This window comes from Oryctolagus cuniculus, chromosome 2 (assembly GCF_051225735.1).
Source record: "Oryctolagus cuniculus isolate XC-2025 breed Fujian yellow rabbit chromosome 2, ASM5122573v1, whole genome shotgun sequence".
In the NCBI taxonomy this organism is placed as follows: Eukaryota; Metazoa; Chordata; class Mammalia; order Lagomorpha; family Leporidae; genus Oryctolagus; species Oryctolagus cuniculus.
The window spans coordinates 39311270-39338150 of record NC_142868.1 but is presented as its reverse complement, the minus strand read 5'-3'; the positions used below and the strand labels follow the sequence as shown (position 1 = coordinate 39338150).

Here is a 26881-nt window from a genome sequence, read left to right as displayed (position 1 = left end):
TGATTTGCATTTCCCTGATGGCTAGTGATCCTGAACATTTTTTCCTGTGTCTGTTGGCCATTTGGATTTCCTCTTTTGCAAAATGTCTATTGAGGTCCTTGGCCCAACTCTTAAGTAGGTTGTTTGTTTTGTTGTGGATTTTCTTGATCTCTTTGTAGATTCTGGTTTTTAATCCTTTATTGGTTGCATAGTTCGCAAATATTTTTTCCATTGCAAGTTTTCATATATATAGATTTAGGAACATAGAGGCACTTCCTACCCAACCCTTCCTCCCACCTAGGCTCCCTCCCTCTCGCTTTCTTACTCTAAGTTTTTACAACAATCTTTTTTCAGTCTACTTAAGAATTGTATAGTTAACAATACTCTTAAGTAAAAACTTTCAATACTGTTCCTCATCAAAAGATAAAAGGGTTATAAACAATCATCAATCTCAAAATGTCTATTTCAATCCAATACATTACATTTCAGGTACTGTATTAGTTACATTGGATCAGGGAAAAGATATGATATCTGTCTTTTGGAAACTGGCTTATTTCACTAGGTATAATGGTTTCTAGTTGTGTCCTTATTGTTTCAAAAGACAGGATTTCATTTCCTTTTTATAGCTGAGTAGTATTCCATAATGCATATACCATAATTTCTTTGTCCAGTCAACAGCTGATGAACATCTGGTTTGATTCCACAATGTAGCTGTTGTGAATTGTGAAGCAATGTACATGGGGGTACAGATAACCCTTTCACATGCTGATATCTTTTGATTTGGTTAAATTCCCAGGAGTAGGATGGCTAGATCATATATCTATATTCAGGTTTCTGAGGTATCTCCAATACTGTTTTCCACAGTGACTACACGAGTACATTCCTACCAACACACAGTGGACCAGAGTAACTTTATCCCCACATCCTCTCCAGCATCTGTCACTTGTTGATTTCTGTATCAGAGCCATTCTAACTGGAGTGAGGTGAAACCTCATTGTGCTTTTGATTAGATTTGCGTTTTCCTTATGGCTAGTGATTTTGAGCATTTTCTCCAGTGTCTGTTAGCCATTTGAATTTCCTCTCTTAAAAAATGCCTGTTCAGATCCTTTGCCCATTTCTTCATCAGATTGTTTGTTTTGTTGTTGATGAATTTCTTGAGCTCTTTATAGATTCTGGATGCTAACCCTTTATCAGTTGCATAGTTTGCATATATTTTCTCCTATTCTGCCAGTTGCCAGGTTTTCTGTATGAATCCATCTGGTTATATTTTATAATGCTTGGATTTTCAAAAGTGATGTGAAACATTTCCATGAAAGTATAAATGCCCATGGTTAACTTTATTAACTAATTTCCTTGGACATACCTGCTTTTTAAGAATCATTCATAATGGAAAGATGTATAAGGATAAGAAAAAATAACCATACTTGACCATCCATACATTGTTAATCTTGTATGTGTGCTCATGTGTGCATGTATAAGTTTGCTGAGATCCTGAAGTATGAGCTTAAAATGCAAATGTAGGGGGTGAATGTTTAGTGCAGCACTTTCATAGCACTCAGGATGCCTGCATCCCAGAATCTAGCTTCCTTTTAATGTGCACCCCAGGAGGCAGCAGGTGATGGATCAAGTACCTAGGTTCCTGCCACTCATGTGGAAGATACAAATTGAGTTTCTGGATATTGGAGCATTTTGAAGGGTGATCCAGTGGATAGAAGATCTCTCCTTTTCCATTCATCTCTCTGTCTTTATATCTGACTTTCAAATCAATAAATTAATTAGTTAATAATTTCCATGTAAGTATAGGGTTATTATGGAACTGTATACAAAGCAACTTAAATTGCTGGTGAAGAAAAATTAGAATTTTCTTCCTCATTTATGACTATTATAATAGTATCATTTCAGACCTTGAGACTTTAGGAGTATTACCATATTCTAATATTATATATTAGTCCTTTATTATAGAACAAAATCACATTTCCAAACTAAATAAGAAGGTTGGGCATTGTGACACAGTGCGTTATACCCCTGGTTGGGATGACCATATCACACATATCATTGTGTCTTATTAGAGAATCAGCTATTGCGTACTTCCAAATTAACTTCCTGCTAATATGCCTGAAAAGGCAACAAATGATGGTGCAAGTATTTGTGTTCCTGCCATCCTCATGAGAGTCCTGGATAGACTTCCTGGATAAAAACCTTGATCTGATCTACTCCTGGCTATTGCAGGCATTTAGGTTTTAAACCAGTTGTGGATTAAAGATCTCTCTCTCTTTCTCTCTCTCTCTATGTCCCCCCCTTGTTTTATGTCACTCGGGCTTTCAAATAAATAAATAAAACCCTTTAAATAAATTAGACAAAAATATTTTAATGCTTAAAATCTTTATCTTTAATACTTATTTGTTTTTCTAACTAGGTTGACAATTAATGCAGAATGTTACCTTCAGCTTCATAACTTTCCTATGGATGAACATTCCTGTCCACTTGAATTTTCAAGCTGTAAGTGATAAATAATTCATAATTTCATAGAATTTTAGCTTCCAATTATCTTTATTTTAAATAGAAAATAAGATAGAATACAGTTTTCAAAACTGTAGATTGTATTCAACTGTCTCAGATAAAAGGATAAAGTAATTACAAATAATGAATTTGCTTCTTACTTTTAGAAGTGGCAATACATATGGTGTGAATACATGTTTTATTAAATAATTCTGCATAAGTTTTGTCTTTTTCAAATGTTCTGTTGTTTTTGAATAAGTAGACTACTGAAGAAAAAATTATAGTCAAATGCTTTTACATAAGCAAGAATAAAAAGTTGATTCAAATAATATCCATTTTTCTAAAAGTATGATTTAACTTCATTACATTGGATTATAAAATGTTTCAAATATTTATTGAGTGGAAACTATTTACTACATGAATATCACATATTTGAGAAGACTTAACGAGTCAGAAAAGGCAAGGTAGAAATAAGTTTATTTAATTATAAAAAGCAACAAAAGAAAAGTGGTTAGAGCTAAACAGTTTGAGTACAAACCCAAATGCTTTCTTTCAAGGAAAGAGTTATAGTCTTTTTGTAGTAGTATTAATTACATTTTATCTTTATTAATACATTAGTCCTCATATATTTTTGTAAAATATTTTTCTATAAACCTAATTAAGAAAGTCTTACAAACATATAAAATGATATTTAAATTTTTCCTTATATTTGCAAATTATCTACTGCTGTTTTACTCTCAAAATTCTACTTTATCATAGAGTCCATTCTTAATTACTTATTTGTAATTTACCATAGTTCTTCACTTGCTAAATTCCCATATATTTGTGATTTCAATTTATTAATTATTTTATTGAATTTTCTTAATGATTTTTCTCATTAAAACATCCTTTATTTGTGTATTTATTTGAAAGTCAGAGTTACAGAGGGAAAGGGAGACACACACACACAGAGGTCTTCCATCCACTGCTTCACTCCCCAAATGGTGGTAAGGACCAGAGATGGACCAGACCGGAGCCAAGAGCCAGAAGCTTGTCTTGATCTACAGTGTGGGTGCCAGAGGCCCAAGGACCTGGCCCATCCTCCACTGTTTTTCCCAGGAGACCAGCAGGGAGTTGGATGGGGAGTGAAACAGCTGGAACTCAAACCCATTCCCATATGGGTTTCTGGCATTGCAGGGATAGCTTTAGACACAATGACACAACACCAGCACTAAAATATTCTTTTATATTAATATCTCATATATCACTGTGTTAGGAGTTTTAAAATTAACATATCAAAGAATAAAACAAATTACAAAAATTAATTAATAGGAAACCAGGAAGAATAGTTGATATGAAAATAGGATAAAGTAGCAGTTATTATACTTCTGACTGCCACTCTTAATTCTTGTGACATTGTTATAATCTGCTTTGTGAGTACATTTGAGTACCTGCGACAATCATTGTTCATTTTTCTGGTATTCTAAGAGTACGGTAGAGAATTAAGCCTGTTTCACAAAATATGTATGCAAGATTTTGTTGCACTCTCAAGTTTATAAGTCAGTATCATGAGATTCACAATGGCTACATATATAACTAGCTGTGTTTGTTGTTCTGACTCTCCTATAAATGATGACTACAGCCTCTGTAGTTGCAAGGAATAAGAACTAGGTGGGTAGAGATCTAGAGAGTAAAAGAAAAAAGATGGAGAAAAAAGAGAGGGAAATAGATTCTTAAATGGGTCAACACAGATAACTAACTAGTTCTGTTGCAGAAAAGAGATCTTAGTTCAACTTGATACATTGTTTTGGAAATTTCTAAAGTTGACTAGTGAGCTCAGCTTCCATAATATGATAGAGCAATCTTTATGCTTTGCTACTAAAATACTCTCAGAGAAAGATAAATGATCACAAACAAGAAGGAATTTTCAACCACAAAATTTCACATAAAAAGTTAAAAGCCTGTGAATCAGATTTGCAGCCGATTATGACCTCAGAATATTTGCAAAATGGTAACTTTAACTTGTGGCTTTGACAGCCTTGTGGGGTAGAAGCCTAATAGAACATAATCTGGGCCGGTGCCGCAGTTCACTAGGCTAATCCTCCGCCTTGCGGCGCCGGCACACCGGGTTCTAGTCCTGGTCAGGGCGCCGGATTCTGTCCTGGTTGCCCCTCTTCCAGGCCAGCTCTCTGCTGTGGCCAGGGAGTGCAGTGGAGGATGGCCCAAGTCCTTGGGTCCTGCACCCCATGGGAGACCAGGATAAGTACCTGGCTCCTGCCTTCGGATCAGTGCAGTGTGCTGGCCGCAGCGCGCTGGCTGCAGCGGCCATTGGAGGGTGAACCAATGGCAAAGGAAGACCTTTCTCTCTGTCTCTCTTACTGTCCACTCTGCCTGTCAACAACAACAACAACAACAAAAAACAAAAAAACATAATCTGTACATGATGCTGGGTTACAAAAGACTAGACATTTGGGGTCACATGAAGTAGTGTCCTCTACCCTCAATACACATACAGTCACTATATGCTAAAATAAAGTTGCCTCTGAAATCAGCCTATCAAGGTAAAATAACTGTGATATGACTATGCTTTATATTATGGATATATAGTTTATGCAGGGCCTTCTATATTTTTGTGCCTTATAATGAAACTTTCTAGCTAGACACTTTTTATTTTAATTTCTTCTCTAGATGGATATCCTAAAAATGAAATTGAATATAAGTGGAAAAAACCCTCTGTGGAAGTGGCTGATCCTAAATACTGGCGATTATATCAATTTGCATTTGTAGGGTTACGGAACTCAACTGAAATCTCACACACAATCTCTGGTAAGACAAAACAAGGAAGCAATGAATGATACTAGCATATGTTTTTGTATATTTTATAACCAGAATAAAACATATGTTTTTTCTTCCAGGGGATTATGTTATCATGACAATTTTTTTTGACCTGAGCAGGCGGATGGGATATTTCACTATTCAGACCTACATTCCATGCATTCTGACAGTTGTTCTTTCTTGGGTGTCTTTTTGGATCAATAAAGATGCAGTGCCTGCAAGAACATCACTGGGTATGATATGCAATGCTATGCTATAGTATTAAAGGATATTTAAATGCATTTTACTGTGATCAAAGTTTGTAGTCACCCTTATTAGAGTTATTTCCCTAGGCTGCAATCAGATAAAAATGGATAGGAACTTTAGTACAATACCATTTTGAAATGAATATATATATATATAAAAGAGTGAGAAATATAGAATTACAAAGAAATTGACATTTTAGAAAATTCCTTATTTCTCCTGCTAACACAGATCAAGGGAAGCATAGGTGCACAGTGAAAATTAATACGTTAAAATCAACATAGTCCCTGAATTGTATTTGGATCAATATTTTCTTTTTCTTTGTTTGAGATTTATTTTATTATTCATTTATCAGGCAGGGTTATGGAGGTTGGGGGGAGATGTGAAGAGGAGACAGACAGCAAAAGATTTTCCATCTGCTGGTTCACTCTCCAAATGGCCATGAAAATGAAGGCTGGGACAGGCTGAAGCCAGGTGCCAGGAACTCCAGCTGTGTCTCCCCTTTGAGTAGTAGGCACTCAAGTATTTGGACCATCTTCTGCTGCCTTCCCAGGTGCATTAACAGGGAACTGGATCAGAAGCAGAGCAGCTGGGTTTGGCACTGGCACTCATACGGATGCCAGTATGGCAGGTGGCAGCTTAACCTGCTATGACACAAAGCTGGTCCCCAAATTTTCAATATCTTTTAATCAGTATTTTACTTTAGCTAAATCACTCATAATCAGCATTAGTTTACTAGTGTCTGGTTGCATGGCTTTGCAATCCTGACTCATAACTGCAAATGAACAGTCAACTTTTCTAAAGGACTGATAATTGCAAAGAATAAGAAGCTCCATGGGATTTCATTTTTAAAGATTTGTTTTATTTATTTGAAATGCAGAGTTACATAGAGGCAGAGAGAGAGAGAGAGAGAGAGAGAGAGATCTTCCATCCACTGGTTCATTCCCCAAATGGTTGCAATGGCCGGAGTTGGGCTGATCCGAAGCCATAACGCAGGAGTTTCTTCCAGGTCTCCCACGTGGGTTCAGGGGCCCAAGGACTTGGATCATCTTTTGCTGCTTTCCCAGGAACATAATCAGGGAACAAGATAGGAAGTGGAGCAGCTGTGACTTGAACCAGTGCCCATATGGGATGCCAGCACTGCAGGTGGCAACTTTACCCACCACACCACAGCACCAGCCCTATTCCATAGGTTTTGTTATCTATAAAATATATAATTGGCCTGTGAATATTTGAGAATTGCTTGTACAATCCTATTGATTAAAAGGTTAATTTATAATTCATGTTTGATATAATAGATTTTTGCTCTCTTTCTCTAGTGATCTATTGCAGTAATCAAATGATATAAGAAAATAACTGGCTAATTAATGCACATTTGTTTAACAAATTATAATCTTCATTCTTATGTTGATATACAAAGAAAACTTGCTAATCAATTGATTCATCCTTAAAATCAATGTAAGACACAGGTCACACTGCTGATAATTGCATCTTATAAAAATAAAGGAAGCTGAGATCATTTCTATTTTCAACCACAAGGAGGTTTTTATGTAGTTTCTGTGATAGATGGTAAATAATTCCATTTAATAAATGTAATAAAATCCATATCACATAATAACAAAGATCAAACATGAAGTATGTAACTCTATACTTGGAAATATAGTTTTTTTGGGAGACTAAATGGACATATTAATATAACTCATGCACAAAGTCTACTAATACTTCAGAATTTTTTTTGAAAATATTTTAAATTATTTTATGTTCAAGGCACATGAATTACTTTGGGCTGTAGGTTTGCTGCTGTGAGTATACCTTAAATATTTTATTTATTCTTATTTTCACTTGCATATTTTTCCCCAAAGAAAATTTGAATGGATTATTTCTGTTATTGGGTTTGTAGAAAGCTATTTGCTGTAGTGTCATAAAATTGTGAAATTGTTTTTTTGCTTGAATTTATCTTTTTTCAATATTAGCATATACCAATTGCAAAGATAAGCACAGCAAGATTTTACTGTAAGATTCCCTCTCTCTCTCTTTCTCTCTCTCTCACAGGAACTGCTTTTCAAATAAGTAAATAAACTTTGAGAAAAACCGTGGAAGATATCTTACAATCTCAGATACTACATAGTTAGACAATCAAGAATTTTAAAGTATATTTTGTATATTTTAACAAACATTTGTCAGACATTTTCTATAGAACAAGCACTGTTCTTGGTGCTGCAGGGTTAACAAGTGAACCAACATTAAGAAATGTTCATGGTGTTAAAATTTGTTTAGTGGGGAAATCATGAGATGTGCAAATATTAAGCAGCTACTAAAATTTTAGTCTGATAAAGGCAATGAAGAGGAAATGGTACGAGTGGTTAGAGGAGAGTAGGTAGATGTTTATGGTGTTTGTTACTTCATATGCATAGATCTCTCCAAAGAGACGACTTTTGAGCAGTGATCTTAAGTATCTAAAGAGCTGGTGGATATTTTGTAGAAAGGTACACCAAACAGGGAGAACCACAGGTTCTTAATATCTGCTAGACTATCCCTGATGTTAAGATAATGTTGTGGTTAAGCTGATTAAAAAAATTAGAAAAGAGATTGAATAAGTGGCCAGTTGTCAGATCATATCACTCTTACTGAGTCATTTTAAGGACATTGAATTTTATTCCAAAAGTGTTGGGAGTCTATTGTAGGATTTTAAGCAGGAGAAACGATAGAGAAAAGAATTATGCTTTTTGAGATGTTTTGTGATTCTCTAAACATCCCAAATGTTTTCCTGTTATTGTGGACCTAGAGATATTTTCATGAAATTGACTCTGCTCTTCTCAAACTAATCAATGACAATAACTACTAACTTGAAAAGGTAACCAAAAACCAAGTTCTACTGTAGTTTTTGTTTCCACATAAAACAGAAACATAATAGCATGTTACTAACATAAAATTTAACACAATTATTAATAACAAAATAAAACCACATATTTGTTTCAAGATTTTCAAAGTAATAATGGAATATAATTGTGGAAGGAATATCTTTGGAAATATATTTTTGTATAACTGTGGAAATACTATAATTTAATTTTTTAAAAAAGTGTGCAGACTGAGAAAATTTAGAGAGACATGCATTCAATAAAATTATTCATTATTTACGAAATATGAAGCCTTTAATTTATTATATATATATATACTTATTTTAAAATAATTGAAACAGTGATAATGGGAGAAGTATCAAGCCTGCAACCATAATTGAGGATTTTAATACTCCTTCTTCTTTTATTGTTAAAACTGCATAACAATCATTTAAAAATGTAGAAAAGCTTATGAAATGACCAACTTATTGACTTATATGATGACTATAGAACTCTACACCTAACTTGAGAATACAAAATATTTGTACCTTCATGGAGAGTATTAACCAAGATCTCAATAAAATCAAAATTAACCAAGATCTCAATAAATCAAAAGACTAAGATTTTTCAGAGTGTATTTCTAGGAAAAACTGAAATCCATTAAAAGTTAATAAAAGTGACAACTAATAATGACAAATTTGGAAATTAAGAAAAAGACCTTTCAGATAACCCTTGGGTCAAAAAAAATTATAGGGATTTTAAACAATATTTCAAATTGAATTTTGATAAGAACATACATAAGATAACATAGGAGGGTTTGTGAAAAAGTAGAATTAAAATATAAGCTTATTTTAATGCAGTTTTTTTGGAAATGCATGCATAGTTTTTCATAATACTTATTTTCTATCAACTTTTTAAAAGACCCCTCTTACAAATATCTGTATACTGTAGCTAAGTGCTACTTACAGGAAAAATATAGCTTTAAAATGTTAGCATCAATAACCTAAGTATCCACATTAAGAACAAATAAGTAAATTAAATGCCTTTTGTATCTGTTCATCACAGGAATCAAGCAAGATATTCCTATGTCAGTTGTTTAATGACAGGCAGAGAGGAGTTAAGAAAGTTCTATAAGATGACAAAGCTGGAGGTGGTAGAGTCAGAGACTTTGCTTCTACAATCCCAAATCCATCACATCCATGTCATCTTTAACTTTTGTCAGTGCTGAGGTGAGGGAGTATGAGAGGAATGGTTAGAGAAGATTTCAGTGGAGACCTGGTGGAAAGAGGTGGCTAGTGCTTCACCATACCACAGAGACCCTGTTGCTGCAGGGCTTTTTTATTCATATTATTGTTCATAATAGGTGTTGATGTACAGATTTTAGAAAAAATTTGAAAGCATTTTGCATTGTATTTAGTACTTTTTTGAGAATAAACAATTCTACTCATGTGGCCATTATAGTGGTAAAACAAATGGGAACTGAGTCCATTGAGGTTAGAAGAAATGCAGCATGTACAACTAGGACTCACTCTACCTAAGAACACTGCTAAGAATCACAAGAAGGTCACTGGTAAAGACAGGCAGACATGTCCAAGGATACAAAGAGATACGGCTCTGGGGCATGTCCTGAATACAGATGCTGAATTCTTAAAAATATAGATTTCTATTCTACTATGCCTGTAGTCTTTACTCGCGCTTTGAGTTAAAAAACATAGATCAAGACATCAGATATGAATTTATTAATTTTCGTTAATGAACTGTGTATGACAGAAAACATCAAACCACTATTGCTTTGGTTGGAGGAACAATATTCATTTCCCCAGTTGAAGTCTGGAGATTGGTAGTCCGACTGGATACGGAAAAATGCAGTACGAAGGATTCAGTCTTCTATCTTTCTGCTCTCATGTGGGTGATTTTGATTCCAAGGATTGTCTAATGGTCTAAGATGGTGGTTAGTGTTCTGGCCATTGGATTCTAGCAGGAAGTAATGAGGAGGAGGGAAAGAAGGCCACCACCTCTCTTTAATGGCGTCTGTTCGCCATTGCTTATGTTCTTAGTTCCCCTTGTGTGTCTGCGTATGGGCACAGACACCTGCAGGGAAGGCAACAAACAAAAGTATTTCTTCCACACAACTATTCGTCAGCTAAAATTGATTATGTTATTACTGTGAAGGAAGGGAAGGGTTGATATTGGAAATCAATTTGCAATCCACAGAATTGAAAATAATTAAAATTCTCACAGATATAAAGAACACGTTCAGCATAATGCAGCTGTAGTAACTGGTGATTCTTTCTTATGGGTCTAGAAACCGTATCACTTTGCTTCAATTGTTTACATATGCTCACAATAATGCTTAATCTGCTGGAAGAACAAGAGTAGTGTATTTGTTTTTTTCTCTCTCTCTTCTTAGGTATCACTACAGTTCTGACCATGACAACCCTGAGTACAATCGCCAGGAAATCTTTACCAAAGGTTTCTTATGTGACTGCGATGGATCTCTTTGTTTCCGTTTGTTTCATTTTTGTTTTTGCAGCTTTGATGGAATATGGAACCTTGCATTATTTTACCAGCAACAGAAAAGCAAAGACTACTAGAGAAAAAAAGCTAAAAAACAAGGCCTCGGTATGTTAAAATATCACTAGTATTTCTTAAAGCAATTTACTTAGAAGTACTCTTTTGAATATTCATGCTGTATTTGCTTAGAATAATAGAAATGCTTGAGGCAACGTGACTAATGATGAATACAATTACAGAGAAAGTGGAGAACCTAGCATTGACTAACAGGGACAGTGTATTTGTATTTCCCAAATTTCCTGTATTGGATGTTTCTTGCAAAGAGTGGTTCTTGTGCTCTGAAAATTTTCACAAGTAATAGATTCTTAGTACCTAAAATATTAAGATTTTATTTAATTCTATTTTGTGTTTGCATTTGTAACTATTTGTGTGGATTTGTAACCACTTGTGGCCCTCAAAATTAACTACTTTTAGAGACATATGTCCCTCTTTAATGTTAGAATTCAACTGTGTTTGGACTTCAAAGCTATAAAATTCTTTTTTAGACTTTATGTTTGCATCTTACCCTACTGTCTTTTCCAGGTTGTACAGGTATCTACCTTAATTTATATCACATCAAGTTTATATAATAACATGTATTCCACTGATCGTAGTACACTTAATATTGAATGATTGCTGATTCTTTTTATAATATCAGTTATAACAAACTGAAGTAGCATTTAAGACTTACTGAATGATCCAGTGTTCTTATGAGTGTTTTACAAGCACGATTTCATTTAAGTTCAGAGCAATTGTGAATATACAAGTTCAGTAATTTTCACAGGAACAGACTTTGTAAGTGAAGGATCTAGGACTTAAACATGTGTCAGTTTTCGTGCAGTAAAGTGGGCATTTATCCTCCAAAATAAACACCAAAAATCTTTGTAATGCTATTTCCTATCAATGTTTTCAGAGCAAATTTGTTCCAAAAGTTCATATAAATGAGACATGTATAAAACATCTTTGTACGGGTAGATAGCTTATAAGCCTACTGTACTGTATTTATAATGAGTGTGGAGTTTTCCACATTAACCAACTTTATAAATTATATGACAGAGTGCTCTTCCCTCCTCCTCTTTTTTTGTGCTTTTTGAGCTTTCAGTACTAATGATACTTTGTGAAAAATCTCGACCAGTAATCACACCTGATTTTTCATTAGTTTATTCATAGAACATTGCCATCCTTTTAAATTATATTTAACTTTTCATGCTATGTTCCAAATAATAAATACTAGCATATTTTGCTTTCATATTCCCACAATATTTAAAGGAAGCAGATCACATTGCTTGAGTACAAACTTGAGTACAAATTTGAAAACTTGCATTGTATAATCTGTCTGTAACTCTCAACTCTTCATCCTTTTAGCTTATCCATAGAACATAGCACAAACCCTGAATGGACAAGGAATCAGAGGGCAATGATGTCAACTGTGTTTTTTAAAGATTTTATTTCTTTATTGGAGAAGTAGAGCTACAGAGAGTGAGTGAGAAAGAGAGAGAGAGAGAGAGAGAGAGAGAGAGAGAGATCTTCCATCTGCTAGTTCACTCTCCAAATGGCCACAATAGCTGGAGCCAGGAAAATTCAAAGCCAGGGAGACAGGGGCTTCTGCATCTCCCACACAGGTGAAGGTGCCCAAGCACTTGGGCCATCTTCCACTGCTTTCCCAGGCCATACAGAGAGCTGGATTGGAAGTGGAGCAGCTGGGACATGAACCGGCGCCTATATGGGATGCTGGCACCACAGGCGGAGGCTTAGCCTACTACGCCACAGCTCCAGCTGCAATGATGTCAACTTTAGTATTCATCGCTTAATTTTTAAAGTGAAAAATGAAGGATTTCTGCTATTTTCCCTTAGTCAAAGCCAAGCATCCAGTCTGGATTTTCCATTTCATCATTTCCCATATTCACCCATGTATAATCTCTCCCTATAAAACAATACTTACAGAAATTCTGATTGGAAATTTTTATAATAAGAATAGTTAACATTAACAGCCAGGCGATATACAATCTCACATAGATTCCCTAATTTCATTGTAAGAATATATCATGTATATTTCATAGTTATATTATCTAAGGACCAAAAAGTAGCTAGTGTAGACCTTCAGCTGATCTTTGGATTCAGGATCAGGCACTCTCAAGCACGTTTCCAATGGCAAACGTATTCAGGGGAGCTGAGACTCAGGAGTGGCAGATTTAAATTTGCCTGGTACTCAATCATTCATTCTCCAAATACTCACTGTGGACTTTCCCATCAAGAGACTCTTACAGTAAACTTAGGAAACTTAAAGAATATATTTGTCAAGGTTTTATTTATTTTAAGGTTTAATTATGTATTTGAAAAGCAGAGCATTGGTGGGGGAGGGCGGTTGGGTAGGAAGAATGCTTAGGTTTTAAAATTTAGCATCAAGCCCAGGATGAAAAATACTAAAGATGAAAAAAATAAGAAATAAAAATTAAATGAAAGCTTTGAACTACTACATGAAATAAGCAGCAGTTCAATTCAGGTATTATAATTGACAATCCCAGTGCCAAATATATATATTTTTGCAATTATCTGAAGTTCCATAGTATTTTTTCTTTGTTCAACTATGTGCTTTTTGAGTTTTCAATACTAATGACACTTTGTGTGGAAAATCTCGATCAGCAATCACATCTCATTTCATACCTGGCTCAGTGTTCTGGCATACGGTTCTATATTGAGGTAAATCAGAATACACTTTTGTGAAGAATAGACCGCTCTGCTTGGTGTTGGCTCATATCTCCTACATAAGTGTTTTGTGGAATCTGCATTTTCCTTTTGTGCCAGTCAGGACAAGCATATGTGCAACTTGAACCCAGAGATGGGCAGCATGTTGCCATTACACCTGCTTTGTTTTGTTGTGATTATTATCCCTCCCCACTCACACCTCCCCTCCTCTCTGCATGTTTCTCCCTTCTTCCTTCTCCACACTTTCTGTAATAGCCTCACAAGTCTGAGTAGCTTTATATATAAATTTCTTTTCTTTTCTTCTCTGAATTGTGTATGGCAACAATCAGGATGGTGTTGTGCCTGAGTGAGTGCTGACAGAGGAGAACCACACACCAATAAACTTTGGAGTCCTTTATTGCCAGCGATAGGCAGTGGAGAGTGGGCTCTTATCCCAAAGAACTCTGGACCTGAAGCTCAAAACAACAGAGTTTATAAAGGCAAAAACCACAAGGAGTGGAGGGGGAATACATAGTTCCTGGTATGGGGGGAATACATGGTTACTAGCATCAAATTAACATAAGGCCTGTGCAAAACTAATGTTGTTTTTTACAATCTTGACGATACAATCTTGACATTAGTTCATGTTTCAACCGAAGTTAGATGTGGGACATAGACAAATTACAATCTTAATATTAATCCAGGTGGAGCCTATCTATTTTAAGCTTGAGCGATCATGCTAGGAAGTTTCTACATTCTGCCAGAAGGGATGTGGTTTGCTGTTATTGTCTAAGTTTTAAATCAGAGTTAGTTTCGGCCCATAGTCTCATGGTGGGCTGTGCTTCCTAGAGTGTCAGGTTTTCTCTCTCTCTCCTTCCCTCTCTCCTTTCTTGCTTTTACTCCTTTCAGGCTTTTTCCCTTGTTTTGTTCACCCATGCTCCCTCCCCACTGCTTTGCTTCCCTTCTTCCCTTCTCCCCATGTATCCATATTCTTTCTTCTTTCTTTCTTATGTGAATCTCAATGACATTTTGATTTTGTTCATATTTTCATCCAGTATATTTTTTAAAATTATCACCAAGTAAGAATACGATTCAATTATATTTATGTCAACTATTTTCATAAATATCTAAGATCCTTTATGAAAATGGTAAAACATACCAAAGAAGGCCTACAGTAATACACCAGCCATTGGTAACTGAAAGGTAGTTCAAGTTGAAACTTGGATACTCAGTTATATGCTATTAGAAATCTCAGGAATGTCTGTGATATTTACATCAAGAGTCTGATATATCCGCTGGAGAAATAGAGCTTATTGATTTTAGGCTTTCAATGAAGTAAAATGTAAAATGAATGAAATATATTGTATCCACTTTGAACAAGGTATTTTGGGAGTAAAATGAGAATTATCTTCTCTGTATTCAGGTATCATTTAATGCAGTTGTGGAAAAGTGCATTAGATACACAAACAAAAGATAATAAAATACAATATAAATAACAATCCAAAATTAAAACAAACAAGGAGGCTCTGAAGGAACTAACAATCACATAGGTAGTTTCTGATACTTTTTCAAAAGTAGAATATTTTTCTACAATTAACATAAATGAAATATAAAATACTCTATATGGTATGAAATCATAAAATATATATTTAAATGCTGTATTCTTGTTGAAACACAGCCTTGCCTATTTGGCCTATCCCTAGTATCTGAGACAGTCTTGAGCTACCATGTAATATGGTCTGGAAACATTAGCTTAACCGCACATGGTGTTGAAATGAAGCTTGTGTCAAGGTGTGTCACAGTAGACTGAGGGACTTACATTCATTTCAAGTGTATATAATTCATTCAAAGATTAATCAAGACTCTTTCAGTTGGAATAGTCTATGGAGCTTTCAGTAGAAGGGAAAGCCTGGGGTGTGCTATCTGGAAGCCACAGAGCTATATTGGTGGTGGTGTCTTTACACCTTCAGAGGAGCATCTCAAAGCCATTGTCACAATTGATATGAAATGATTATGCTATCTGTTGAAAGCATCCTGTTATCCACAGAATCTTTACAATTATTTAAATAACCTTCTTTCTGAACTTCATATTTCACCAGTATCTTATAATCCCTCCTGGGAACTTTACCAAATACCATTACAGGAAAAAATCTTTCTAATTTGTGAAATGCTGGATTGATGCAGGTTTTCATTATTCTAGCATTCCGCAAGGCAGATAAATGTTTATTCATATAGATATACACTGCCTGAAAAGAGATATTTTCTTCACAGAGAAGAGGCTGCGGTGTGAACATTGGATTAAAAAAAAAAAATCTTCCCACATATTATTTCCACCTCAGTACCTGGGTTCCAACTCTCAGTAATATATTACTTCATGAGGCATTTTTATAAGGATTCATTTATTTATTTGAAAGGCAGAGTGGCAGAGAGAGAGACAGCGGGAGAGAAAGAGAGACAGAGACAGAGACAGCCAGAGACAGAGAGACAGAGAGATCTTGATCCATTGGTTTACCAAAGCGGTAGCAATAGCCAGAATTCTGGGCCAGGTCAAAGCTAAGAGTCAGGAATTCCATCTGGATTTCCCACTTCAGTAGCAGGGAACAAGTACCTGAGCCATCATCCACTGCTTTCCCAAGCACATTTTCTAGTAGCTGGATCAGAAACGGAACAGCCTGAACTTGAACTGGCACTCTGATATGGGAGGCTGGTGTTATAATTGGTGGATTAACGGCTGCACCACAATGCTGGTGTCTTCTCCCTCCTTCTTCTCCTTTTCCTCCTCCTTCTCCTTCTTGGATTCATCTATTCATTTGAAAGTCAGAATTCCACAAAAACAAGGAGAGACAGGCAGAAAGAGGGATAGAGAGAGAGAGAGAGAGAGAGAGAATCTTCTATGTGCTGATGCTGTCCCCAAATGGCTACAACTGCCAGATCTGGGACACAGCAGTTTTAGGAATGAACAACCTGTCAGCTTCTTTCTTCCCAATGCACAGTGTTTAAGTTGCAGTTGAAAGAATTGCAGTTGATCTGGAGTAGACATTTAATTAATGCCATTGTACATTTTCTTTATCATTATCAATCTTTGTAACTAACAGAGGAAAGCATCTCCAGAGCTTTACTTTTTAAAATTTATTTGTTTGAAAAACAGAGTCATAGAATAAGATACACACACGCACACACACACACACACACACACAGAGAGAGAGAGAGAGGGAAGGAGGGAGGGAGGGAGGGAGGGAGAAACTTCCATCTACTGGCTCACTCTCCAAATAATCACAACAACCAAAGATGGGCCAGACCAAAGCCAGAAGCCAGAGCCAGAAGCCAGGAGCTTCTTCTGGGTCTCCCACATGGGTACAGGGACCCAGGCCCTTGGACCATCTTCCACTGCTTTCCCAGGTGCATTTGCAGGGAGCTGGATTGGAAGTGGAACAGCCAGTCTTGAACAGGCACCAGCACGAGATGCTAGCATCACAGGCCATGGTTTTACCCCCTACAACATAATGCTGGCCCCATTTCTAGAGCTTTAATGGAAAAAACAGCTTCCACATTCAAGTTCCCATTTCCTGAGCCTTTCTGAGACCCAATTTCCATGTGTATACTTTATCCATTTGCCTATCTTCATCTATTCTTTGACTTTCAGGAATTCTTCAGAAATTATGACAAGCTGACTGAAGTTTCCTCTTTACCAAGGTCCACCATGTGTCTGTACTTTAACACTGATGAAGAATGTTTCCTAACATCTATCAGGGACAATTGATTCCTTCTCACAAACACACCATATTTCCACTTATGGCAGTATTTAGAGATAAGTGAGTTGTGTTTTCTGCCATACAACCTTAAAATTGCAACTAAAACATATTTTAATCATGATCAATCTAATTATTATATGAGCATATACTATTAAAATACTAAATGACAGGGAGATGGATGCCAATTAGTGTCATTTTTTAACATAATTTCAATGTTCCACTAACATTTCAGTACCTCTTGAAGTATCGCCAGGTATCCTCAAAAGATCTGTCCTTAACATTTAATAATAGATTGCCTTTTCTTTTTATGATACATCCAGACAGCTGTAGTTGTGAATTTGTTTTATGCATCACTCCTTATTTTCTAATTTTGTATGGATATTGTGTCCAGAATGATATTTTTATCTTTGTAAAATATCAGTATATGCGATTGACTCTTTTTTTATATCTACTGAACTTTTAATATTTAATAGCTTAGATACTACCATTCCTTTTGGAACAAAAATAAGCTCCAAATTTCAAGAAATTTTTTGTGTATTGTTTTTATATTTTCTTTCTTTTAAGATTTATTTATTTATTTGAAAGGCAGAGTTACAAAGAGGCGGAGGGAGACAGAGAGAGAGAGAAAGAGAGAGAGAGAGAGAAATCTTCCATTCTCTGGTTCACTCCCCAAATGGCTACAACAGCCAGAGCTGTGCCAATCTGAAGACAGGAGCCAGGAGCTTCTTTTGAGTCTCCTATGGAGGTGTAGGGGCCCAAGCACCTGGGACATCTTCTTTTGCTTTCCCAGGCCATTGCAGAGAGCTGGATGGAAAAAGGAGCAGCTGGGACTAGAACTGGCGCCCTTATGGCATGCTGGCAACACAGGCATAGATTTAACCCACTGTGCCACAGTGCTGCCCTGTTTTTATATTTTTAAGAAAACATTTAATCTTCATGGTTTTCATACTTACTTTTTCCAAAATTTAGGGTGAAAAATTAATAAAAATTTACAGTAGAATGAATTTAAGACCAGATTAAAATTATAGTTAGCTTTTCGATAATAAGACCGCCAATTATAATGTTACAACAGTTACATGTTTAGATGGCCCTTGAAAATTGTAAAAGTTTTGAAGAAAAAAAGATGATCAAAACTGTAATTCTCATTCATATTCTACTTGACATTTCATTTAGATTCTTTTTTTTTATTATTTTTATTTGTAAAGCAGAGTTACAGAGAGAGAGGGAGAGACAGAGAGAGGTCTTCCATCTGCTGATTCACTCTCCAAATGGCCACAATGGCTGGAGCTGTGACAATCCAAAGCCAGGGGCCTGGAGCTTCTTCTGTGTCTCCCACGCGTGTGCAGGAACCCAAGCACTTGAGCCATCTTCCAATGCTTTCCAAGTCTGTAGCAGAGACCTGGATTGGAAGTGGAACAGCTAGGACTCAAACCAGTGCCCAAATGGGATGCTGGCTCTGCAGGCAGCAGCTTTAACCTCTATGCCACAGTGCTGGCCCCCAGATTAATTAATTTTTTGAATATTTATTTTATGTATTTGAAAGGTAGAGTCGCAGAGAGAAGGAAAGACAGAGGTCTTCCATCTGCTGGTCCACTCCCAAAATGGCTACAACACCTGTGACGGGGCTACACCAAGCCAGGAGCTAGAAACTTCTTTGGGTTTCTCACATGGGTAGCAGAGGCCCAATAACTTGGGCCATCCTCTGCTGCTTTCCCAAGCTGATTAACAGGGACCTGGATTGGAAGTGGAGCACCTGGGACATAAACCTGTGCCCATATGGGATACTAGTGCAGCAGACAGTGGCTTAACCTGCTATGCAACAATGCCGGCCCATAGATTCATTAATTTTTGGCAGCAGTTTGATGAGATGCAGATGTGTGTATGCGGTTATTGTTTAGTTTGTTGGTCTCTTCGTTTTAGCATGTCTTTTATAATTAATTGTGATAGATCCTAGTCAGGACTCATCAGTAATGGTGACAATAACAATATCAGTGATAATAAATATTGCCCATTGGCAGGTGAATATGTAATATTTATCAGATATTTTACTTAGTGCACTATGCGCATCATCTAGTTTAGTCATTGAATGAATCTACAGTGCTGTTATTGTGACTTTTGTAATCAGAAGACACAAAGGCAAAAGAGCAGTCATATTTCCTGTTCAAGCTAACACAACTCTTCTGGGCAAATCTACAAATACACCCCAAGCTTGTCTGACTCTGAAGTGCTTGCTTTAATGTTCTGTAGTATGCTAACCTGGAATAATTTATAATACTTTTGAAAATTCTATTATTTAAGTATTATGCAGAACCTGGTATCACAAAAAGTTAATTTAATATGTGTCCCAAATAATCCTGATAATATTAACTTATTATTACCATGCAGTATGGGACACTATAATTTTTTTAATGAGTTTTTCATTTTTTTTTTCATTTTTTTTTGACAGGCAGAGTGGACAGTAAGAGAGAGAGACAGAGAGAAAGGTCTTCCTTTGCCATTGGTTCACCCTCCAATGGCCGCCACAGCCGGCGCGCTGCGGCCAGCGCACCACACTGAGCCAGGTACTTATCCTGGTCTCCCATGGGGTGCAGGGCCCAAGCACTTGGGCCATCCTCCACTGCACTCCCGGGCCACAGCAGAGAGCTGGCCTGGAAGAGGGGCAACCGGGACAGAATCTGGTGCCCCGACCGGGACTAGAACCTGGTGTGCTGGTGCCGCAAGGCGGAGGATTAGCCTAGTGAGCTGCGGCGCCGGCCGGGACACTATAATTTTACATTGTTATAATAAAATTTACTCATCACAGTTGCCACAAAAAAGGTGCTAACTGGAATCCAGCTCTGAGAAGAGTTAAATTGGTAGGGTGAGCATAATTTTGAACACCAGTTGTTCTCAAATATGAGGCTGTAACTCCTATAATGCCTCTCTCTCAAATATGATGCCTTTCACTTATCCACTACTCCAGACACCATGTTGTTCTTGTCTACTCACAGTTTCTCAAAATTTGCATTATCAAAGTGTCTTCTTTTCTATGTTTTTTAAAGATTTTATTCATTTTATTTGAGAGTTAGAGTTATAGGCAGTGAGTGGGAGAGACAGAGAGAAAGGTCTTCCTTCCGTTGGTTCAGTCCCCAAATGGCTGCACCATCTGGAGCTGTGTCAATCTGAAGCCAGGGGCCAGGAGCTTCTTCCTGGTCTCCCATGTGGTTGCAGAGGCCCAAGGACTTGGGCCATCTTCTACTGCTTTCCCGGGCCATAGCAGAGAGCTGGATTGGAAGTGGAGGAGCTGAAATTTGAACCGGAGCCCATATGGGATGCCAGTGCCTCAGGCGGAGGATTAACTTACTGCGCCACAGCGCCTGCCCACTCTATGTATTCTTATTACTACCAAGACACATAAATAATACAACATAGTGAATGTATTTACAACAAATTTACAACAAATGTATTACAACAAATGAATGTATTTATAATGTTGTAAATGTTTTCATATTAAGTATCATAGGAATATGAGTACTTCAAAAGGTTTATGGAAAATGGAATTAAAGGATAAGCTATTTTTTTGCCAAAATTTTTGATACTTGTGCATGGTTTCTTCAAAATCCACATTTCCCATGAACTTTCTAAAGACTGCAGATAAAATTTATTTCCATTTTAGGGCTAGATCGTGGCTGACAAAATTTTGATGGGCCAGCTTTCTAAAGGTATAAAGTATATTTTATTTTTCAGAAACATTTATTTTCTACATCATCTTTGGTACAAAAAAAGTGTTATCTGTTACAAAGTAAATTATGATCTAAAAACATGTTAGAATTGAAAATACTTGATTTTTGGAAATCAATATTATTTTATTACTTGATAGTTTCTTAGAGTTTGCCTTGAAGAGGAAAACTGATCTTTCTTTACGGAAACTATGTAAGTTCTAAACCTCTCATTATTTTGCTCAGGTGTCCCCTGGGCTCCACCCTGGATCCACTCTGATTCCAATGAGCAGTATTTCTCTGCCTCAAGGAGAGGATGAGTACGGATATCAGTGTTTGGAGGGCAAAGATTGTGCCAGCTTCTTCTGCTGCTTCGAAGACTGCAGAACAGGGTCGTGGCGGGAAGGCAGAATACACATACGAATTGCCAAAATTGACTCCTATTCGCGAATATTTTTCCCAACAGCTTTCGCCCTGTTCAATCTGGTTTATTGGGTTGGTTATCTTTACTTATGAGTTCCAATTAATAGGCAAAATCATATGCCTGAATAGAATCTGTTATAATCTCTAGCACTTCAATGAAAGGAAGTTTGAATTTAAAATATAGGGAAACCATTGGGAAAAGTTTGAGTAGTATTGTAACTGTTTTACAGCATTAATTGGTAATTAAAATAGTAGCTTTTAGATGAATTAAAATTATGTGAATCAGATCAGTTGTACAATTCTTTACATTAAAATACTACTACATATTACCATAATTTTACTTATTTCTTATTAGAGTTTTGAATTTATAAGTTTTGTCATTCATATTCTAATGATGAGATGGTTTTAATATGTATTTTATTTAAATATGATTTGGTACTGTTTTTAAGGGGAAACTAATGCCTAATATTTACATAATAATTTTTGTCACAGAAATGATTGCTAATTTGATTTTTCTGGCTTTTTACTTTTTCTACTGTTTGGAACATGGTTAGTTAAAAACTTAAAGCCGTGATTTCCTTGGATTTATTTCCAAGATGATTTCTTCCCATGAGAAATTATTTTTAAGTTCTGAATTTAGTGTTTTTTTTTTGTAATTTGTAATCATGTTAACTTATGGAGTACAAAGTAATATGATTTCTGAATACAATGTAGAATAATCACATCAAGCCTGTTAAGAATTATAAAAGACAAATGAAATAGCCAAGTTTTATCTTCTACTTTGGTCCATTTCCTGATATCCAATTAGACATATCTCTAGATACATCTAGTCTTATGGTTTTTTTTTCAAACTACACAGAAATTAATCAAGTCATTTCTTTTCAATGCAAAATGAAAAAATCAGAAAAATATTACATTTGACCATTTTATTTTGTATCTCAGCATTTATGAAGGATAAAGAGGTTAACATGTAAATATTGCAGTCTACCAACTCTGAGATTAAATGTGGAGGTAAATTATCAATTTCTCTTTATGCTCCACAAGATTGTTACAGCCCTTAGCAAAAACATAAAGAAACAGTCTTTTTATTTACTCACTATGGTTAAAGAATTATGTGGTAAATTCAGTAGCAATTCTTATTGAGTATATGGACTTAAATATTTACTATTAACATTTTTCAGGCCAAAAATATTTAGGAAACAATTTTAGTTCTGTGTTACATTTTCCTCTTCCAACTTCTAAGTGCTGGTTTGAGACAGGTGTAAAACAGTGTTATAAATTTTTATGATATTTTCTTTTCTAAAAAATTGGGAACAGTCCCCAAAATCATGATTACAGTAATTTTTTATCAGAGTCATCTTGCTTGTTGGGGATGGGAAAGGAGAGTTCTCCAAATTCCTAGACAGGAACAGATAAAGTAGAGATCAAGTCTCACTACAGGTACAGTTTATCAGTTAATACTTCGAGTTTCTAGAATGTCTGTTTTGTTAGAAGGAGATTTAAATTTAGACTGCAACCATCACATTTCTGTAAGTTTTTTGATCTATCTCTTGTTCAGAGGAACTCCATAATCATTCATCATCACTTAATCTTGTGGAAAAGCACTAAAAATGTTATCTATAGATAACCTTTAAAAATTGCTTCCACAGCCAAGAGCAATTATGATCAGGGATTTATGATTAATCTTAAGGTTTCAGGAGACTATGCATTTGACATTCCAGTTTTTAATGTGATATCCCATATGATTAGTGAACATCAGACTGAGGATTTAGAATGGTTATTCTGATATTTGGGGGATGTGAAAGTTTTTTTTTTCTGTATATTATAAATAAGTTTCACTATACATTCCTAGCTAAATATGAATTTTTCACTTTGCTTATAAAACTTAAAAAAATAAGTAGGAATTGAATAATAGTGCCCATATCCACCAAAATGTCTTTTGGATGGAGAGCCAAATTAAACTTTGGTTATGTACATAGGCACTTAAAGATTATTCATGAATTGATTTTTATTACATAGAGTATCTATGTGATACTCATATGATGAACATGCATATAGGTATTAATGGAAAATGAAATACCTATGAAGAATAAAATACTTCAATAAAATATATTACAGTTATTTCTGTGTTTTAAGCTATAACTTGCTCGTTGTCACAGGGCAGTTTTGTTTGGGGCTCTTTCAATTGTTTCCAAACATGACTATATTCTAAAATACTGGGAGATGCTTGAAATAGTCTTGACTTTTTCTCACTAGTGTTTCATTAGTTAGCTTGGCTTTTGAGTGTTGACAACGTTTATGAGTGGCAGCAAAGCTGATAAAAACATGAAAGATTATTTTCTATATATTGATACATATATTCCTTGTAAATACCATAAAGACAACATTTTGTCATCAAAGCCAAGGATGTTTTGAACAATCCAGTATGCAGATCAGAAAGGGAAGTGTACAAATTTTGTTTCTAAAAATAATAATGAAATGATAAAAATGCATTGACCTTTTTTAAACAAATAAGATAAAATTTATTGTCGTAGGAATTGCAGTCCAATTACTATTTGCTTCTTTATTCAAATATTAGTTTTGCCATTTTGAAGAAGGTTTTTTAACCCTCCTTTTTTTCCAACTCAGTTATTTCCTAATTTATTGGATTCACTGAGGCTTCTGTTTCCTCGGTGTTTTAAATGTTTTTAACACTAAAAAGATGGGTATAAAGGCTAGGAAGGCTAACTGAAGCATAAGAATTTAGCATCATTTGCAAAAATGTTACATTCTTATACATCCATCCCCTAAATATATGGCCAGGATGTAGAAGTTCTGAGAATGTGAAATGTCATGTCATGGACATGATTTTATTCTTTTGGATTAGCAATGACATGGTAGTATTTTACTCATTCTCGAATTTTATGGACAATATTTGACTTATTGAAGATTCCTATAATGCTAAATATTGTCTTTAAAAAGAAGGTACTTGCAATTATCTGAAATTCAGTATGGAAATGGAAATATCCCCCCAGGAAAGGTAACCAAATACAAAGTGTTGATATAAATAGGGTTCAATTAATTGGATACTTTTTACTTTAGGCTAAAAACAAATGTCATTTAGGAGTTTTTAAAACTGGTCAATTTTAGGTCCACACAGTTTATGTATATAAATATCGAGGACTATATCAGGGTTTCTTTTTCTTTCTTCAGTGTGTTCCCTTTGTCTGACATCAATGTATAGCCATAAAATAGACTTTATTTTTCCTAAAGCACAAAATTGAGGGTCTCTTTCTTACCAAAAACTCAGCATCAAAAAGAATGGCTTATAGTACTGTCATCTTAAGGTGATCATATTTGTAAACGTGAAATTGTATTTTGAGTCTATATATTGTGACAAAATGCATCTTGTAGTTTGATTATACAAAAATAGAACTTTAGTCCTAAGAATTGTTTGACTGACATTGCAATTAACAATCAGAAGTTGAACATACACAATCTATGAAAAAACATACATCAAATTATCAAAGTTGTATACCAGTGCCTATTTTTGGTGTTCACAGAATTTCTTCTAGAAAGATAGCACATTTGCATTTATTTCATCTGTTTTAACACTGGATTGGAACTGACACAACAGATACTCAGTGATTAAAATCTATCTCACTAGAAACATTTTTTAAATAGTTGCTAACCAAGCTATTCCTTGCCATCATGAAATTTTGTCCAGCTTGTTAGTTTTCTCTAACTCCATTCAAATATAGAGATCAGATGTACTTTGTATTACTTTCCTATTTGTCATCTTTTGTTTTTGTTTTGTTTGTTTTACTGCTCTAGAAACCTTTAACAGGCCTCTGTAAAGTTCCAAACCAATTATAAAGTCTTTATCAAAGACAGCCCAAAAAGTAAATTTTGTGTTTGCATTTTAGAAGTGGAGTGACCTAATTCAAATAGTTACATAAACCTTCTTTGTAGACAGTTCTGTTCTAAATACAATAGAGTCTATAAAGATGAATTCTCAAGGAACATATGATATAGTAATAGAGATGAATAGGCTTGGTTTTACAATTAAGTGAAGAGGATGACTCCAGGAAGGTTTCCTTACATGTGGGAGCTTGAGAATTCAATGCATTGAAGTTGAGTGAAAAGATCAAAATTTCCAGGATGGGGGTCAACAGCCTGCTTAAAGAAAAGAAAGCTTGTGTTCTGTTTCAATTGGAGGTTAAGATTCATGTAGAGACAATGAGAGGTGAACCTAGAAAGACAGACAGAGCCCTTTGATAGAGTGGCAGGAATATGAATTTCAGAGGGCAGGGTGGTATCAGGAACTCCTGAAGACTTCACAGATACACTTGAGGACAAAGGAGCCATTATTAAAATTGCAGTTTCCTCTCTTGTGTGTGTGATCTCTGGCTTAAGAAAAGCTATCTGGGAAGCTACTATAAACAGGAGGCTAGGGTGGCTGAGGATCGTTACTCTGATGGCCCATGTCTGCAGTGAAGCCGGAGGAAAAGTAGACCTGAACAAGAAAGAAAAGGGGCAGGTATTCAGCCGTGATCCACAAGCAACACTGAGTGGTGTGATTGGTGTCAGTCAGCGGAATGGGAACTGTATTGAATAAGACCTGTGTGTGAATAGACCGTAAAATACTACCAGACAATTCCGGATATTTTGTAATCTTGCTTGACATTGAATTTTAATCAAATGTTTATTTTCTCTATTGATCTATATTTTGCCATATTATTTAGAATAACCCCCCAAAGTGATATTCATAATGTGAACTTATAATTCTTTTCCAAAAATTTGTTCCTCATTGAAAGACCTTCCTCTGCAAATAGCCTCTGCTATCTTTCTAACACAGAAACAAGCATTTGTATATATATTTATTGAAAAGGAGAAGAGAGTACAATTTTGAATATAAATAGGCACTGTGGGACCAGATAAATAAAGAAGTTAATATTTGATCATAGACAATTTCTGAAATACCTGTCTCAGAATAAATTTTTAAAAGGCCTGTTGGACAATAAAATATACCTGAACTCTTTGTATCTTTGAATAGTAAAGACTGTAATATCTGGTTTGTAGTAAAGCAGAAAGATATAATTAGCAGACTTAAGACATAGTTTACCTAACTGAAAATAGTTTGGGTCTCCATAAATCACTGTTATGGCACTTATTTGCACCCATTCAGTATATGTAATCATTTTGTTTAAAAAGTTTTATGGCTTGTGATTATAATGGCTCTTGTTATGTTTCTGATTCATCATCTTGAGAAACATTTGTAAATGTGTGGCAAAAGTATCTCAATTTTCAAAGTATTCTGTGCTGTTATTATCCTGAGTACAAAATAAACGAATAACATGTTACAAAATAAAGGTTACATTCTCTTAAAATGTATGTTTTTGTTACTTTTTTTATAGGT

At 35.4% G+C, this 26881-nt stretch overlaps 1 protein-coding gene across 1 annotated transcript in view; it reads left to right on the top strand.

Moving 5' to 3' along the window:
- The window catches only part of GABRG1 (gamma-aminobutyric acid type A receptor subunit gamma1), an 84352-nt gene extending 60774 nt beyond the window's left edge, over positions 1-23578 (top strand). The window contains exons 5-9 of the mRNA XM_051831322.3: positions 2396-2478; positions 5146-5283; positions 5373-5525; positions 10783-10994; positions 21307-23578. Coding sequence (XP_051687282.1) covers positions 2396-2478; positions 5146-5283; positions 5373-5525; positions 10783-10994; positions 21307-21576 — 856 coding nt within the window. The 3' untranslated portion in view covers positions 21577-23578. The remainder of the gene's footprint in view (positions 1-2395; positions 2479-5145; positions 5284-5372; positions 5526-10782; positions 10995-21306) is intronic.
- The last annotated feature ends 3303 nt before the right edge of the window (positions 23579-26881 follow it).